Source organism: Prionailurus viverrinus, chromosome B3 (assembly GCF_022837055.1).
Source record: "Prionailurus viverrinus isolate Anna chromosome B3, UM_Priviv_1.0, whole genome shotgun sequence".
Classification (NCBI taxonomy): Eukaryota; Metazoa; Chordata; class Mammalia; order Carnivora; family Felidae; genus Prionailurus; species Prionailurus viverrinus.
Window position 1 is genome coordinate 40666036 of NC_062566.1, and position 15596 is coordinate 40681631.

Here is a 15596-nt window from a genome sequence, read left to right on the forward strand (position 1 = left end):
ACTCCCACTAGCAAGGAATAAGAGACTGTAAGAAGCCACATCCTCTCTAACGCTTATTTTCAGACGTTTCAGATGCCAATCAACTGGGTGAAAAAAAAAAAACTTTGTGCTTTGAATTTTCATTTCAACATCAACCACTGAAGTTAAATCTCTTTACGTGTTTGTTGACCACATATGTTTCTGCTTTGGTAAAATGTCATTCATGTCTCTCACCCGTTGTTACACTGGGTTGTTTGCATTATTCTTATTAACTTGCAGGAAATCTTTAAATGCTCTTAGCACTAACCCTTTACCAGCCAATATCGTCCTCAGTTTGTAACATTTAATTTTCTTCTTTAAAGGGTCTTGTGATGAGCAATGTTTTAAATTTTAATGTAATCAAATCCATCAATGCTTTTTATGTCAAGAAGAAATTCTCCCCTACCGAAAGATCTAAAAGATATGCATCTATATTTTTCTATTAAAAATTTTTAAGTCTTATTTTTAGCGCTTAAGCCCTCTACCTGTCCAGAGCTGATTTTGTATCTGGTAGGAGGTAGAAAAGAAATTACTCTTTTTTGGTATGTATAATATATTTTTCAGCTTTACTTATGAGCAATCCCTCCTTTCTCCACTGATCTGCTATGCCATCTATGACATGTGCCAAGGTCCCACACATATGTGGTCACAGTCCAATTTGTGCATGCTCTATTTTATTCCATTTTCACTTTCTCTACCCCTAAGCCAATAACATAGAGTTTCACAACAAGTCTTGCTATCGGGTAGGGCAATTTTCCCCTCTCTGGTCATCCTCAGAAGCGTATCGGATATTTTTCACTCTTAACCCTTACATATAAACATTAGGGTCATTTGATCAAGTTCAATGTAAAACTCTGTTAGGATATTAACTGGGATTTCATTAATTCTAAAAATTAATTTGAAAGAATTGATATCTTCAGAAATATTAAGACTTCCTACCCTTGAATATAATATCTATCTCTATTTACTTATGTTTTCTTCTTATTATTTTTTTTAATGTTTATTTATGTTTGAGACAGAGAGAGAGACAGAGCATGAATGGGGGAGGGTCAGAGAGAGAGGGAGACACAGAATCCGAAGCAGGCTCCAGGCTCTGAGCTGTCAGCACAGAGCCCGACGCGGGGCTCAAACCCACAGACCATGAGATCATGACCTGAACCAGAGTCGGACACTTAACCGACTGAGCCACCCAGGTGTTCCTCTTATCATTTCTTAATCAAATTAAAAAAAATTTTTCCCTTTAGAGGTCTTGAGCAATTTTTGTTAGATTTCTGCCTAGTTATTTTATATTCTCTGCTTTTATTTTATTTTATTTTTTAATGAAATTTATTGACAAATTGGTTTCCATACAACACCCAGTGCTCATCCCAAAAGGTGCCCTCCTCAATACCCATCATCCACCCTCTCCTCCCTCCCACCCCCCATCAACCCTCAGTTTGTTCTCAGTTTTTAACAGTCTCTTATGCTTTGGCTGTCTCCCATTCTAACCTCTCTTTTTTTTTTTTTCCTTCCCCTCCCCCATGGGTTCCTGTTAAGTTTCTCAGGATCCACATAAGAGTGAAACCATATGGTATCTGTCTTTCTCTGTATGGCTTATTTCACTTAGCATCACACTCTCCAGTTCCATCCACGTTGCTACAAAAGGCCATATTTCATTTTTTTTCTCATTGCCACGTAATATTCCATTGTGTATATAAACCACAATTTCTTTATCCATTCATCAGTTGATGGACATTTAGGCTCTTTCCATAATTTGGCTATTGTTGAGAGTGCTGCTATAAACATTGGGGTACAAGTGCCCCTATGCATCAGTACTCCTGTATCCCTTGGATAAATTCCTAGCAGTGCTATTGCTGGGTCATAGGGTAGGTCTATTTTTAATTTTCTGAGGAACCTCCACACTGCTTTCCAGAGCGGCTGCACCAATTTGCATTCCCACCAACAGTGCAAGAGGGTTCCCGTTTCTCCACATCCTCTCCAGCATCTATAGTCTCCTGATTTGTTCATTTTGGCCACTCTGACTGGCGTGAGGTGATACCTGAGTGTGGTTTTGATTTGTATTTCCCTGATAAGGAGCGACGCTGAACATCTTTTCATGTGCCTGTTGGCCATCTGGATGTCTTCTTTAGAGAAGTGTCTATTCATGTTTTCTGCCCATTTCTTCACTGGGTTATTTGTTTTTCGGGTGTGGAGTTTGGTGAGCTCTTTATAGATTTTGGATACTAGCCCTTTGTCCGATATGTCATTTGTGGAATATCTTTTCCCATTCCGTTGGTTGCCTTTTAGTTTTGTTGGTTGTTTCCTTTGCTGTGCAGAAGCTTTTTATCTTCATAAGGTCCCAGTAATTCACTTTTGCTTTTAATTCCCTTGCCTTTGGGGATGTGTCGAGTAAGAGATTGCTACGGCTGAGGTCAGAGAGGTCTTTTCCTGCTTTCTCCTCTAAGGTTTTGATGGTTTCCTGTCTCACATTTAGGTCCTTTATCCATTTTGAGTTTATTTTTGTGAATGGTGTGAGAAAGTGGTCTAGTTTCAACCTTCTGCATGTTGCTGTCCAGTTCTCCCAGCACCATTTGTTAAAGAGGCTGTCTTTTTTCCATTGGATGTTCTTTCCTGCTTTGTCAAAGATGAGTTGGCCATACGTTTGTGGGTCTAGTTCTGGGGTTTCTATTCTATTCCATTGGTCTATGTGTCTGTTTTTGTGCCAATACCATGCTGTCTTGATGATGACAGCTTTGTAGTAGAGGCTAAAGTCTGGGATTGTGATGCCTCCTGCTTTGGTCTTCTTCTTCAAAATTCCTTTGGCTATTCGGGGCCTTTTGTGGTTCCATATGAATTTTAGGATTGCTTGTTCTAGTTTCGAGAAGAATGCTGGTGCAATTTTGATTGGGATCTGCTTTTATTTTAAATGGTATCTTCATTTTGGTATGCTTTGTTTAATAGTAAGGAAACTGACTTTTGTATATTAATACATCTAGCCATTTTGCTAAGTATGCATTAACAGATCAAAAGGGAAGGATATCAAAAGATTTGAACAGATGCAAAAAATACTTGAGAAAACCCAATACAAATTCATAGAATCTTAGTAAATTAGGAATTGAAGAAAACTTAATCTGATAAATCTATGTTAAAAAAAAAATAACATGAGCAATTATCATTCAAAATGGAAAAACAATGGAATAATTTCACTGAAGTAAAAAACAAGAGAAAGATGCCCCCAATCACATCTACTTAACACGGTATTGGAGGGGTTTGCCATTGTAAGATGACAAGAAAGAGAGACTAAGGATACAAGGATCAGAAAAGAAGAAATAAAATTATCATAAGTTGCAAATGATATGATTTCTATAGAAAACCCCAAATATCGGGGCACCTGGGTGGCTCTGTCAGTTAAGAATCTGACTCTTGACTTCAGCTAAGGTCATGATCTCATGGTTTATGAGTTCAAACTCCATATAGGGTGCTGCACTGTCCTGATCTGCTTGGGATTCTCTCTCCTCCTCTTTCTCTGCCCCTCCCCCACTTGTGTGTGTGCACACGCGTGCTCTGTCTCTCTCTCTCTCAAAATAAATAAATAAACTTTAAAAATATTTAAAAAATAAAACTCCAAATATCTACAAATAAATCATTCAAATAACAAGTGAAATTAAATAACTATTTGCCATTAAGTTGTTTGACATCTGTGTCCCCTCCTAGACAGAATATAAACAGCAAGACAGAGGGACGACATTTGCCTTTTTCATCACGAAAACCCTAGTGCCCCGTTCATTGCCTTACATGTAGAAGAGGCCCAACAGATATTGTGAATGAATGAATGTATTTGTGAATGGATGAATACACAGAAAATCACTGTACAGTGCAAAGTACTTGATTCATATTACTTCCTTTAGTCTTAAATCATCCCTCACTTCACAAATGATAGTAAAACCAACACCAAATAAAGACCTTTCTTTTTTGAGTTCATAACTGTTTAGCAAAATATTATTTAAATCTTATTTGGGGATATCATGGGTTTTAACATACCATGAAATACAAAAATATTATACAAAAGCTTTATTTTCCAATCCAAACACAGCTTTTACTGGGTAGGAACTGTCAGGTATCACTACATCTGACCAGTTTCATTATCTTTGCAAAGCTGTTTGAGGGATGGACTCTGTTTGAAAAAGTTATTTAGAAAGATCTTGAAATTATCCTGAAGTTCATGGCTCACTGATTTTCCCTAGCTTTGGCTTGGCTTCAGTATTATTTCTCACTTGGAAACACAAATACTACAACATAAATTTCCATCAACACCAAGCAGTAGTTAAATACAATAAATTATGGCACACAATTGTAGCAGGATGCTCCATACCCAAGTAAGCAGTATACTAGAACTATGCATATACTCAAAGAAAGCCCACAATGTACTGTTATGTGGGAACACTTCAGTTGCAGAATAATATATGTAATACTTTGTAAAATCAAAATCAGACTGTTGTGATTGTTAATTAATTGTGAGGCTGAAAATCATGTTACTACAATGATAAATTACTACCTCATAACTATGTATGAAAAAGTCTGAAAGGACAGACATCAAGCTGTTAATATTAGTTACCTGTAAGGAATAAAACAGAGCAAGGGGCTGGTGAACTTAATTTTTTTCTCTACTTTACATATTTCATAATGTTTCTGACTGTTTAATACCACACACTTCATCTTCGTACCTTTATAAGTAAGGGGACAAAGCAGGTGGGAACGGCAGGGAGGGCTGCAAGGTACGATACCAAAGCCTGCCATCAGAAAACATACACAAAGAAATCAACTCTGGTTTTCTTATGTTAAAAACAAAGTTATCCTTATTCTCAAATGCTGCATAAGAATATTACATATGAAAGAACAGAACTGGGACACCTGGGTGGCTCAGTTGATTAAGTGCCCAACTTTGGCTCAGGTCATGATCTCGCTGGTTCACGGGTTCAGGTCCCATGTTGGGCTCTGTGCTGACAGCTCAGAGCTTGAAGCCTGCTTTGGATTCTGTATCTCCCTCTCTGTCTCTGTCCTTCCTCCCCACCTCATGCTCTGTCTCTCTATCTCTCAAAAATAAATAAAAACATTTAAAAAAAAGAAAGAATAGAGTAAATGGAACGAAATGTTAACACTTGGTGAATCGTGCAAACTTTCTGTAAGTTTCAAATTGTTTGTTTGTTTGTTTATTTTGACAGCGGGGAGGGGCAGAGAGAGAGGGACAGAGAAAATCCCAAGCAGACTTTGCACTTTTGGCACAGAGCCCCACACAGGACTTGATCTCATGAACTGTGAGATCATGACCAGAACCAAAATCGAGTCAGATTAACCTACTGAGAAACCCAGGCACCCTGCAAATTATTTCTAAATAAATAAATAAGAAAAAAGGGGGAAGCTATATTGCTACCTCAGCTAATATTGAATCAACGACACTGTTCCTGTCTTTTCAAAAAAAACACTCATAAAAGACAGCCTCAGAGTTCTAAATATAGCTGTGTGCATGGCTCAACAGCTTTAGTTAAACGAGAATTTGCAACCAATCTGACAAGTTGCCCTATTTTATCCTGTTATGTTATAAATGAACCAATAATGTAGTCGTTTCAAAATTTCCCTTTTCAGGTCTTTGGATAACTGTTATCTCCCAGGTGCAGTTCTTGGTTGTAGCCATTGTGTGGCAGAATAACTTTTCATCTGCTTATCAGATCAGTGGCGAAGAGGTGGTTAGAAGTTCATTAACAGAGTACCAAAGGTCTAGCCACAGACCTGACCAGGCAACATGCTTAAAGTAAACATCTCTTACAGTTTGTGACATGGTGGCATAGCACACCAAAGGCAGTGACATTTTTTTTTATTATTTTTAAAAAATATTTACCTAGAGGCACCTGGGTGGCTCAGTTGATTAAGTGTCCGACTTTGGCTCAGGTCACGATCTGTGAGTTCAAGCCCCGAGTCGGGCTCTGTGCTGATAGTTCAGAGCCTGGAGCCTGCTTCAGATTCCATGTCTCCCTCCCTTCCTGCTCCTCCTCCTCCCCCCTGGTCATGCTGTCTCTGTCTCTGTCTCTCTCTCTCAAAAATAAATCTTAAAAACAAATTTTGTTAGTGTTTATTTGTTTATATTGAGAAAGAGAGCATGAGAAGGGGAAGGGGCAGAGAGGGAGAGAGAGAGAGGGAGGGAGGGAGAGGGAGAGAGTGGGAGAGAGAGAGAGAGACAGAGAGAGAGACAGAGAGAGAGACAGAGAGAGAGAGAGAGAATCCCAAGCAAGCTCTACACTGTCAACACAGAGCTTGAGGTGGGGGCTCGATCTCATGAACCGCGAGATTATGACCTGAGCCAAGATCAAGAGTCAGTTGCTTAACACCCAGGCTCCCAGAAAGGCAGTGACATTTAAAACATTAAGTTGTTCATGTTCCATGTTATAATTACCTATACATATAATAATTCTTGTGTATATACATAATTAAGCCTTTAAGGGCTGGCAATAATTTAACTGAATCAGACTCCAGAGCAATTTATGTCCCAGGGTATTGTCAGAAACAATCCCTGTACAGCAATCTGCCAGAAATTAATGGCGATGAAGATCTGGACGTGATACCTGTAGAGGCAGACACCTTAATAAAAGATCAAGGAAAGAGGGGCCCCCAGGTGGTGCAGTCGGTTAAGCATTCCACGCTTGATTTCAGCTCAGGTCATGGTCTCACAGTTGTGAGATCGAGCCCCGCGTGAGGTTCTGCTGGGTGTGGAGCCTCCTTTCTCCCTCTTTTCCTCTGTCCCTCCCTGGCAAGTGAGCGCACTCACTCTCACTCTCTCTCTCAAAAAAATTTTTAAAAAGATCAGGGAAAAGAGAGAGTCTTGCTAAGATCACTGACATCACCGGGCACCTGTGCGCTAGATGCTTCATACTGCCGGAGAAAGAGACATCTCTAAAACAATCCGGCCAAGTCACTGAACAAACAACCAACCAAAGCAAACAGAGGGAAGGAGCTGTCAGTATCCAGTATCCAGCAAAGACACCAGAAAATATGAACTAAAAACAGAAAAAAAGCAGGCAAAAGAAACTGGAAGTGAGAGGGAAAGATGTCAGATTTAAAAGACACAGACTTTAAGGCAGCCATTATAAACACTGGATGACCAAAGAAATAGAGAAAAAATGATTTAAAAAAGTAAAGGAAGGTATGGGGTGCCTGGGTGGCTCAGGTGATTGATCTTCTCACTCTTGATTTCGGCTCAGGTCATGATCTCATGGTTTGTGACTTGGAGCCCCGCGAAGGGCTATGGGCTGACAGCACGGATATGCTTGGGATTCTCTCTGCCTCTCTCTCTCAAAATAAATAAATAAAAACTGTAAAAAAAAAAGTAAAGGAAGGTATAATGGTAATGTGTCATCAAATAGAGAATATCAACAAAGAGACAGTAATCATTTTTTAAAAGAACCAATTGGACCCAGTCAAATGAAAAGAAAACCCTTAGAACGGGGGAAAGCTTTTTCAAATCAGGTATCTGGTAGTGAATTGAATCTAGAATACATAAAGATCTTCTGCAACTCAATAATAAAAAGACTATTAATCCAGATGAAAAATTGGCAAAGGATCTGCATAAACAGCTCTCCAAAGATCTACAAATGACCAATAAGCCCACTGAAGGGTGTTCAGCACCATTAGTCACTAGGGAAATGCAAATCAAAAACGAGATGTTACTTCATACCCATTAGGTTGGCTCTATCAAATAGGTAAGTGTTGGTGAGGACGTGGAGAGATCAGAGCCCTTGCGCAGTGCCGGTGGCATTGTAAATGGTGCAATCACTTTGGAAAACAGTCTGGCTGTTCTGTTCCTCAAAAGGTTAAATATAGAGTACCACATTACTCAACAATTATACTCCTAGGTATATATATATATATATATCTCCAAGAGAAATGAAAACATATGGCCACACAGAAATTTGTCTGTGAATGTTCATAACAGCATTATTTAAAAGAGCCAAAGATTTTTTAAGCTGATGATGTCTAATTTATTCATTTTCTTCCTTTGCACCTGGACTTGCTTACCTGGAGGGAACTTGCACACCTGCGTCAGTATATAGCTATTTCTCCTTTAAAACTCTGGCACCATGAAAACAGACCTCAAGGAGGAATGGAAGTGGCCGCTGAGCACTGGGAAAAATGAAGAAGACAGGCCAAATAACGGACCCACTGTTCCAGGAGGAAGAGGAAAGCTGGCCTCCCTGAGCTCTGCTTTAGGGAGAAATGGGAAACTCTCTAAGAAAGTCTGTTCAGAGCATGCCACTTTTAGTGGGGTGAGGGTGCCCCCCACCTCCACAGGGAAGCACAAGGGGGAGCATCAGGGCCAGCTTCCTACCAAGGGCATCACTGGTGGATCCATAAACACTATAAAATAAAACCTGAAATAATATAGCAGCCTAGTAATTTAAGACCATCACTTAGCACGTTCATACAATTCAATACAAGAAAGCCAAAACTTTGCCAAAGATTTTTTTTTCCACACAAGTTTATTCCAACAAAGTCTTATTAGCATTCCAGGGGAAAGACGAGTAGAACCACAAAACAAAGCAAAAATAGGTGGTGCTCACAACAAACGTTTGTGATTGTTTCACTGCAAACGTATTTGCTATAGGGAAGGAACATACTGCATAAAGAACTGAATGTGAAACTGCACAGGAAAAATGTAAAATTCCTGAAAATAGTTCCAAGTCATTTCTCCATTTGGTCATTAGAACAGTTTCATGAGGATAATGTCACTGCCGCTGCCCTTGAGATTCACAAACGCTCCCACTTGCTCTGTGTTCACTCCATGCCATGCCCTGTGCTAAGCCTCGTACATAGCTGGCCTCACATAATCTTCATCTGCAACTAAAGTGCATAGGCAGATCCTCAAAATTTTCCACAAGTCCCTATTCTGCCCTGTAGCTCTGAAGCCCTTCTAAACTTCTCACTCTTCTGGGAGGTCTCACAGAGTAGGCTTTCTGTTAAGCCAATCTCCACAAAAAGACGTCAAGTTTTTTCAGTCCTATTACAGTAATTTTTCTAGATCATTAATTCATCCAAACAAATATGTATTGAGAATCTACTGCTCTCCAGAGACTGTTCTATGCATGTAGGTTACAAAAATAAAAATGTACTCTGAAAACAGTAGAGAGACTCAATACAACAGAATGCTTGGAGAGCTCAGGAGAGTAGGGTATCAGAGAAGACTTCCTGGAGGAGGTGACATTTGAGCTGAACTTGAAAGTCTGATTAGAAGTTAGAAAAGAAGGGGGAAAGGCATGGTGGGTGTAGAAGCACGTGCAAAGGCACAGAGATGGGAGAGCATGACCCATTCAGGGACTAACAAGTAGCTGATTACTGACGAAAGGTACAGTGCAAAGGTCGAGAGAGATAAGGAGGTCAGTGGGGGGTTCATCTCTAAAGGGCATGCTAAGGAGACTGGCGCTGACCCAAATGAGAAGAGATAACTACACAAGAGTGGCAACTAGGCCTCCATTCATTCTATAGGGCCATCTGCTGTAAGACTGATGTTCACCCAGCAGACCGAAACACACATGCCCAGCATCTAAGGTCCTTCGTGTGTTGTCTTGCACAGATCCCCCAACACTACTCTCCTTTGCTCCAAAGAGGTCTTGGATCCTGTGTTCCTGTTCTATCTTCCGTCTCACCCTTTACAGACCACCCTTATTTTCACTTCAGCCTGATTTGAATTGTTTATTGGCTCCACAGCTCCCCTTGTAGACTTGTGCTTGACTCTTAACAGCAGCAGAGGGCAGAAGAGGCCCATAAATATTTTAAAGATCGTGCATTTCCAACAAGTTCTGGGGTGACTCCAATGGTGCTGGTGCACAGAGCACTTCTTCAGTAGAAAGGGGCCGGAACAGCACCTTTCGTACTACCTGAGGTCAAAGATCTTCTCCAAATTTCCAATCTATCACAGACCAAAATTTTCAGAAGATAATAAAAAAATAAATTACAAGGGAAATGACATTTTTAAAAGAGACATACAAAATGTAAGTCTCAACTTTGTATTACTGGAGACAGTAAACATAATTATTACCCGGCCAAATTGCACAGGTCATCCGAGCCCTCCCATCATTTCCTTCCACAAACACAACTCCAAGATAAGAAATCGTGGCATGCTCATAATCAGGTGGAACATCTACCCTTGATTTTTATGGGCAAAGGAGGGAATGTCTTAGAAGAACGCAAAGAATTTGCTTTGGGACTTTGTGAATATATACTTTGTAAAATGGAGTTGATGAAAAACAGCTTTCGATGAGTACAGTCCCAAACACTTGACCACCTACCTTGCCACTCTCCCCCGAAGGTCTCCCAAACCGGAGAGCTGACGCATCTCCAGAGTCTTTAAGGCAGAATTAGTTCCATAGCTGATGTTGTCCCGAGCCCGGATCTGCTCCTGGAGTACCTGGGCAACACAAAAAAACCACTAAGAGGGTCTTCTGAGAATTTACATGCTGGCACAAAAGCATTTTATACTTTTGATAAAAATAAGAACATTTAACTCCATTCCTAAGAGCTCCTTTTTGACAGCCACCTGATATATACACGTGTACAGAAAGTACTTACACGTGCTTAGAGAGACCTCAGAGATCTCTCTCTCTCTCTCTCTCTCTCACACACACACACACACACACACACACACACAGTCCCTTCATCTGCCAGTAAAAACACTGAGACTTGGGGGCGCCTGGGTGGCGCAGTCGGTTAAGCGTCCGACTTCAGCCAGGTCACGATCTCGCGGTCCGTGAGTTCGAGCCCTGCGTTGGGCTCTAGGCTGATGGCTCAGAGCCTGGAGCCTGTTTCTGATTCTGTGTCTTCCTCTCTCTCTGCCCCTCCCCCGTTCATGCTCTGTCTCTCTCTGTCCCAAAAATAAATAAAACGTTGAAAAAAAAATTAAAAAAAAAAAAGAAAAAAACAAAACAAAACACTGAGACTTGGATGCCGCATGAGTTGACAGAGCCCCTCACCACCTCCCCGGCCTCCCACGCTGCAAGAAAGGGCAAAGCTCGGACTAGGTCCCTGGACTCTTGCTCTTATAGTTCAAAGCTCTTTCCACCACTCCAGGCTGTTTTTTGATAGTCATTGCTCTAGGCAAAGACTCCCTAAATCGATCAGGAAATAATAAATCAACACCAAGCAAGGACAGGGCTGGGCAGGGGGTGTCAGACAAACACGTCCAAATTCAGTTCCTCTAGCTGAATGACCCTGGGCAAATGTGTCAAGTCCTCTGAGCTTCCTTTTCCTTCTCTGTTAAGGAAACTTACATCTGTTAAGTGACTGTACTCTTAAGGGCACAGTAAATGTTTCGTGACACGGTGCGCAAAAAGCACCTACAATGTCTAGCACAGAGCCAAGACAGCAAATGTTGATCCTCTTAGGGTACTTATCTGATGACAGCACTTCTGCTGGAATAGCAGAACGGGGTCCGTGGAAAGGCATTCAGTGAGAGCAGGTGCCCCAACACAGCATGGCCTGGCGGAGCAGCCATCCTGGCAAGTCTAAGGAACGGTGGGGATGGTGAGGACACCCCTGGTGTTTACTGAGCATGTACCAAATCCACACTCTTGGGGTCCCCCGTGTTTCAGGATGAAATGATGCACCCAAAGTCACACGGACGGCAAGTGACCAGTCAGGACTGACCGAGCAGCCTGGGCCCAAAACCCACCCTCCCTGTAACCACTCTGCAAAGAAGATGAGTTGAAGCACGACAGTCAGAAAGACAGACAGACAGACAGGAGAACCGGAGTCCTAGGTCGCAAGAGACCAATGTTCCTTCGGAATATTTCCTTATTCTTTCGCACATGGCTTCCTTTCTGCCCTCCCTTCCTCCACCTTCATTCTGTCCCTCACACTCCCCTCACCACACCACCTCCTCTCCCCTTTGCAAAGAAAAAGCTCTTGATTCCTTACCTCCTTTTCAACCATTTAAAATTTCTCATTTGTTTAATGCCAGCTTAAGTATTTTTTAATTTTTCTTGCTTTTCTTTTGGTTTTACTCTTTCTTTTAGTAATTTTAAAATAGGAGTACTAAGTTCCTTAATAACAAAGACTTTTTTTTTAGAACAATATCTGCTGTGTCCATAGAATGAGTGTGAAGTGCTTTCCTTATTAGTTTTAATTTCCATTTTGTGTTCCTCTTTGATCTTTTGATATTTAGGTATCTAAAGGATTACTTAGAGTTGTGTTTCCTCATTTTCAAGCAGTTAAGTGTTTTGGTCATTTTTATTTGTTTATTTACTTTTTTAAGATTTTACTTCTAAGTAATCTCTACACCCAATGTGGGGCTTGAACTCACAACCCTAAGATCAAGAGTTGCACGCTCTATCAACTGAGCCAGGCAAGCGCCCCATCATTTTCATTATTTATTTCTACTTTATTGGCTTGGGATCAAAAATATGGTCTGGAATATACTTAATTTTTTTAATGTATTGGGGTATGCTTTGCAGCACATGTTTACTAAATGTTCCATGCAAAAAAACTATTCAAGGAACAAAAGGTTCAATATCGTCTGTTAGACTGAGTTTGCTGATTCCAGTATTCATTTTCTCTAGATCTTATTTATTTTTGTCTAGCAGATTGCTCCATCTGGGAAAGAGGTTTTATGAATTCCTCCATTGTAAAATATTTTCATCAAGTTCTCCTTACGTTTTTAACACTTTTCATTTTATTTAGCCACCATTTTATTTGACACATACAGATTTGTGATACAAGTGACCTTAACCATTACACAATAATTTAGTGCTTCTGATTTAGTGCCTTTTTTTATTTTTATTTTTAAAAAAAATTTTTTTTCCACGTTTATTTATTTTTGGGACAGAGAGAGACAGAGCATGAACGGGGGAGAGGCAGAGAGAGAGGGAGACACAGAATCGGAAACAGGCTCCAGGCTCTGAGCCATCAGACCAGAGCCTGACGCGGGGCTCAAACTCACGGACCGCGAGACCGTGACCTGGCTGAAGTCGGACGCTTAACCGACTGTGCCACCCAGGCGCCCCTTAGTGCCTTTTTAAAAATGTTTATTTATTTTTGAGAGAGAGACAGACAGGCAGACAGAACATGAGTGGGGAAGGGGCAGAGAGAGCAGAAGACACAGAATCTGAAGCAGGCTCCAGGCTCTGAGCTGTCAGCACAGAGCCCACCGTGGGTCTCAAACTCACGAACCATGAGATCACGACTTGAGCAGAAGTCGGACGCTTAACCAACTGAGCGACCCAAGCGCCCCTGATTTAATGCTTTTAATGTTGTTTCATCTTACCTAATATTAACACTGTGACCATACTTTATAAATAATAAAGCAAATACTTGCTTGGTCTAGCACAGCACGCACTGTTCTGAGTGTTGTAGCTACATTAACCCGTTTATCCTCACAACACCCTCCGAAGTGGATACTATTATTATCCCCATTTCACAGGAGGTGAAATCTCTGAGATATTAAGTAGCTTGTCCAAAGCCAGTTAATAAGTGACTGAGCTGGGATCTGAACTAGGAACTCTGGCTTCACAGACTGTGCTCTCAGTCATGACACTACAATGCTTTGTGTTTTCATTTGACCTTTCATCTCACTTTATATTTACAATTTATGCTGCTTCTGGTTGCTGTTTCCTTGCTCCTTTTCCTTGTTTTGATGGGTTTAACCAGGTTACCATCCAATGTCCTCCCTCCCCTTGTTGACTGGGGAATGTTCCTGGACATCGCTATTCTATGAATGGCTCCCTTCCCTTCCCCATGTCCATAACCACACATGTCTAATCCAGGCTCTGTTCCTGCATAGCTCCCCCCTCCTTGGTATGAAACACTCAGCACACCCCACGCTCACCCTCCTTGGCCCTCCAACGCGGGTGGTTTATCAGGAAGGATTTTACTTTCCTCCCCTCTTGCCCTTCCCTCACCCCAGTTATGCTTTGCTAAAATAACGTGGTACCTCTAACTGGGCTGGAACTAAAATTTTTGCCCGTAAAATGTCTCTTTTATTTCAATAATCTTTTCTCCTTTTTTCAGTACTTCTGTTACCCAGCCTCAAGCATTCCTCAACCTCTACTTACATGAAATAACATAGGTCTTTTTTTAAGGATCATTGATGACCTCTGCCTTCTTCCTTTTCCTTTCCCCCTATCTTAGGGTCTCTGTGTAGACTCCCTAACATTTTCCTCAGATCAGGCGCTTGGATAAAAGACTCTCTGAATCCCTGCCATGTTGACAACCCTCCTTCCCTCACCCCAAAGGCTGGGGATCAATTGAAAGGGTATGGAATTCTTAACCTCAAGGCCCTTCCTCCCAGCGAACTTCGAGGCTGATGGGAAGTCTGGTACCTCTTCCTCTGTAAGTTTCTCGGCTCCTTATGCCTAGAAGCTTGTAAGATTTTATTCTTCTACTTCGGAGTTCAATTTTATCAGAATGTACCTAATTGTGGACTTCAAAAAAAATTCAATTCTACCTGGAACTCAGTGAATTTTTCAATCTGTAGTCTCAGATGATTCTTCTATGTAGCTACTGTTTGTTCTCCATCTGTTTCTTTGTCTCCTTCTGGAACTCCAATTATTCACATGCTGGGTGCCCTAGATCTGTGTCCCCACTGAGTCTTCCATCTTTTCCCTCACGGTTTCTCTCTCTTTTTATTTGGTGCTGATGTTTCTCTCTCTTCTACTTTGTCTTGTGGGCAACTAATTCAAGTCATAAAAGTTAACCATCCTTGCCTCTGGTTCATCTACCGGCTTTTAAAAACGTAAGTTCAAGAAAGAAATTTTATGTTGCACCCAGATCTCCTAAGTCTCCTGTCTTAGTCAGATGGGGCTAAAAGAACAAAATGCCACAGACTGAGCAGCTTATAAACAACAAACATCTATTTCTCGACGTTCTCAGGCTGGGAAGTGCGGGACCAGGGTGCCAACACGGTCACGTTCTAGGGGAGCCCTTTCCCTGGCTTGCAGATAGCTGTCTGCCTTCCTTCTCACTGAGCCTTTACAGTGGAAAAACAAAACAAATGAACAAACAAAAAGCAGAAACAGACCCATAAATAAAGAACAAACTGATGGCTGCCGCGGTGGAAGGGGACAGGAGGATGGGCAAAACGAGGGGAAGGGGAGTGGGAGGTATAGGGTTCCAGTCATGGAAAAAGTCACAGGAAGAAAAGGACACAGTCAATGATGCTGTAATAGCACTGCACGGTGACAGACGGTAGCCACGTTTGCAGTGAGCACAGCATAACATACAGGCTTGTGTACAGACATGTACATAAATTGTTTTTGTGCTGCCTTTTCTCAACTATTCTTTTTCAAGTATGCAGGCAACTGCACTTACATACATTTTTCAAGGATTTTTCAAACTTCCTGGTAAAAATGAGAAATTAGCAAATCTGAGGATTTTGCGTTTTCCTCATCGGAAACCTGGTTGGAGCCACTATAGACGGAGTGACAGTGACAGTAAAAAGAATGTTTCACTGAAGGGAATTTGGAAGTACTAGACCTATCTGTTCTCTGCTATAGTTTCCAGCTTTTTCTGAATGAACCCGCTCTGTTAAGAAGAATGCAAACCAGCTACAATACCTGTGAATG

The 15596-nt window shown here is 41.2% G+C and overlaps 1 protein-coding gene across 6 annotated transcripts in view; it reads right to left on the reverse strand.

Annotated features, from left to right (window-relative positions):
- The window catches only part of FAM81A (family with sequence similarity 81 member A), a 77959-nt gene that overhangs the window by 23009 nt on the left and 39354 nt on the right, over positions 1–15596 (reverse strand). For all 6 annotated transcript variants that reach the window (XM_047863929.1, XM_047863933.1, XM_047863930.1 and 3 more), the window contains exon 4: positions 10332–10450. In XM_047863929.1, the coding sequence (XP_047719885.1) occupies positions 10332–10450 (119 nt within the window). The remainder of the gene's footprint in view (positions 1–10331; positions 10451–15596) is intronic.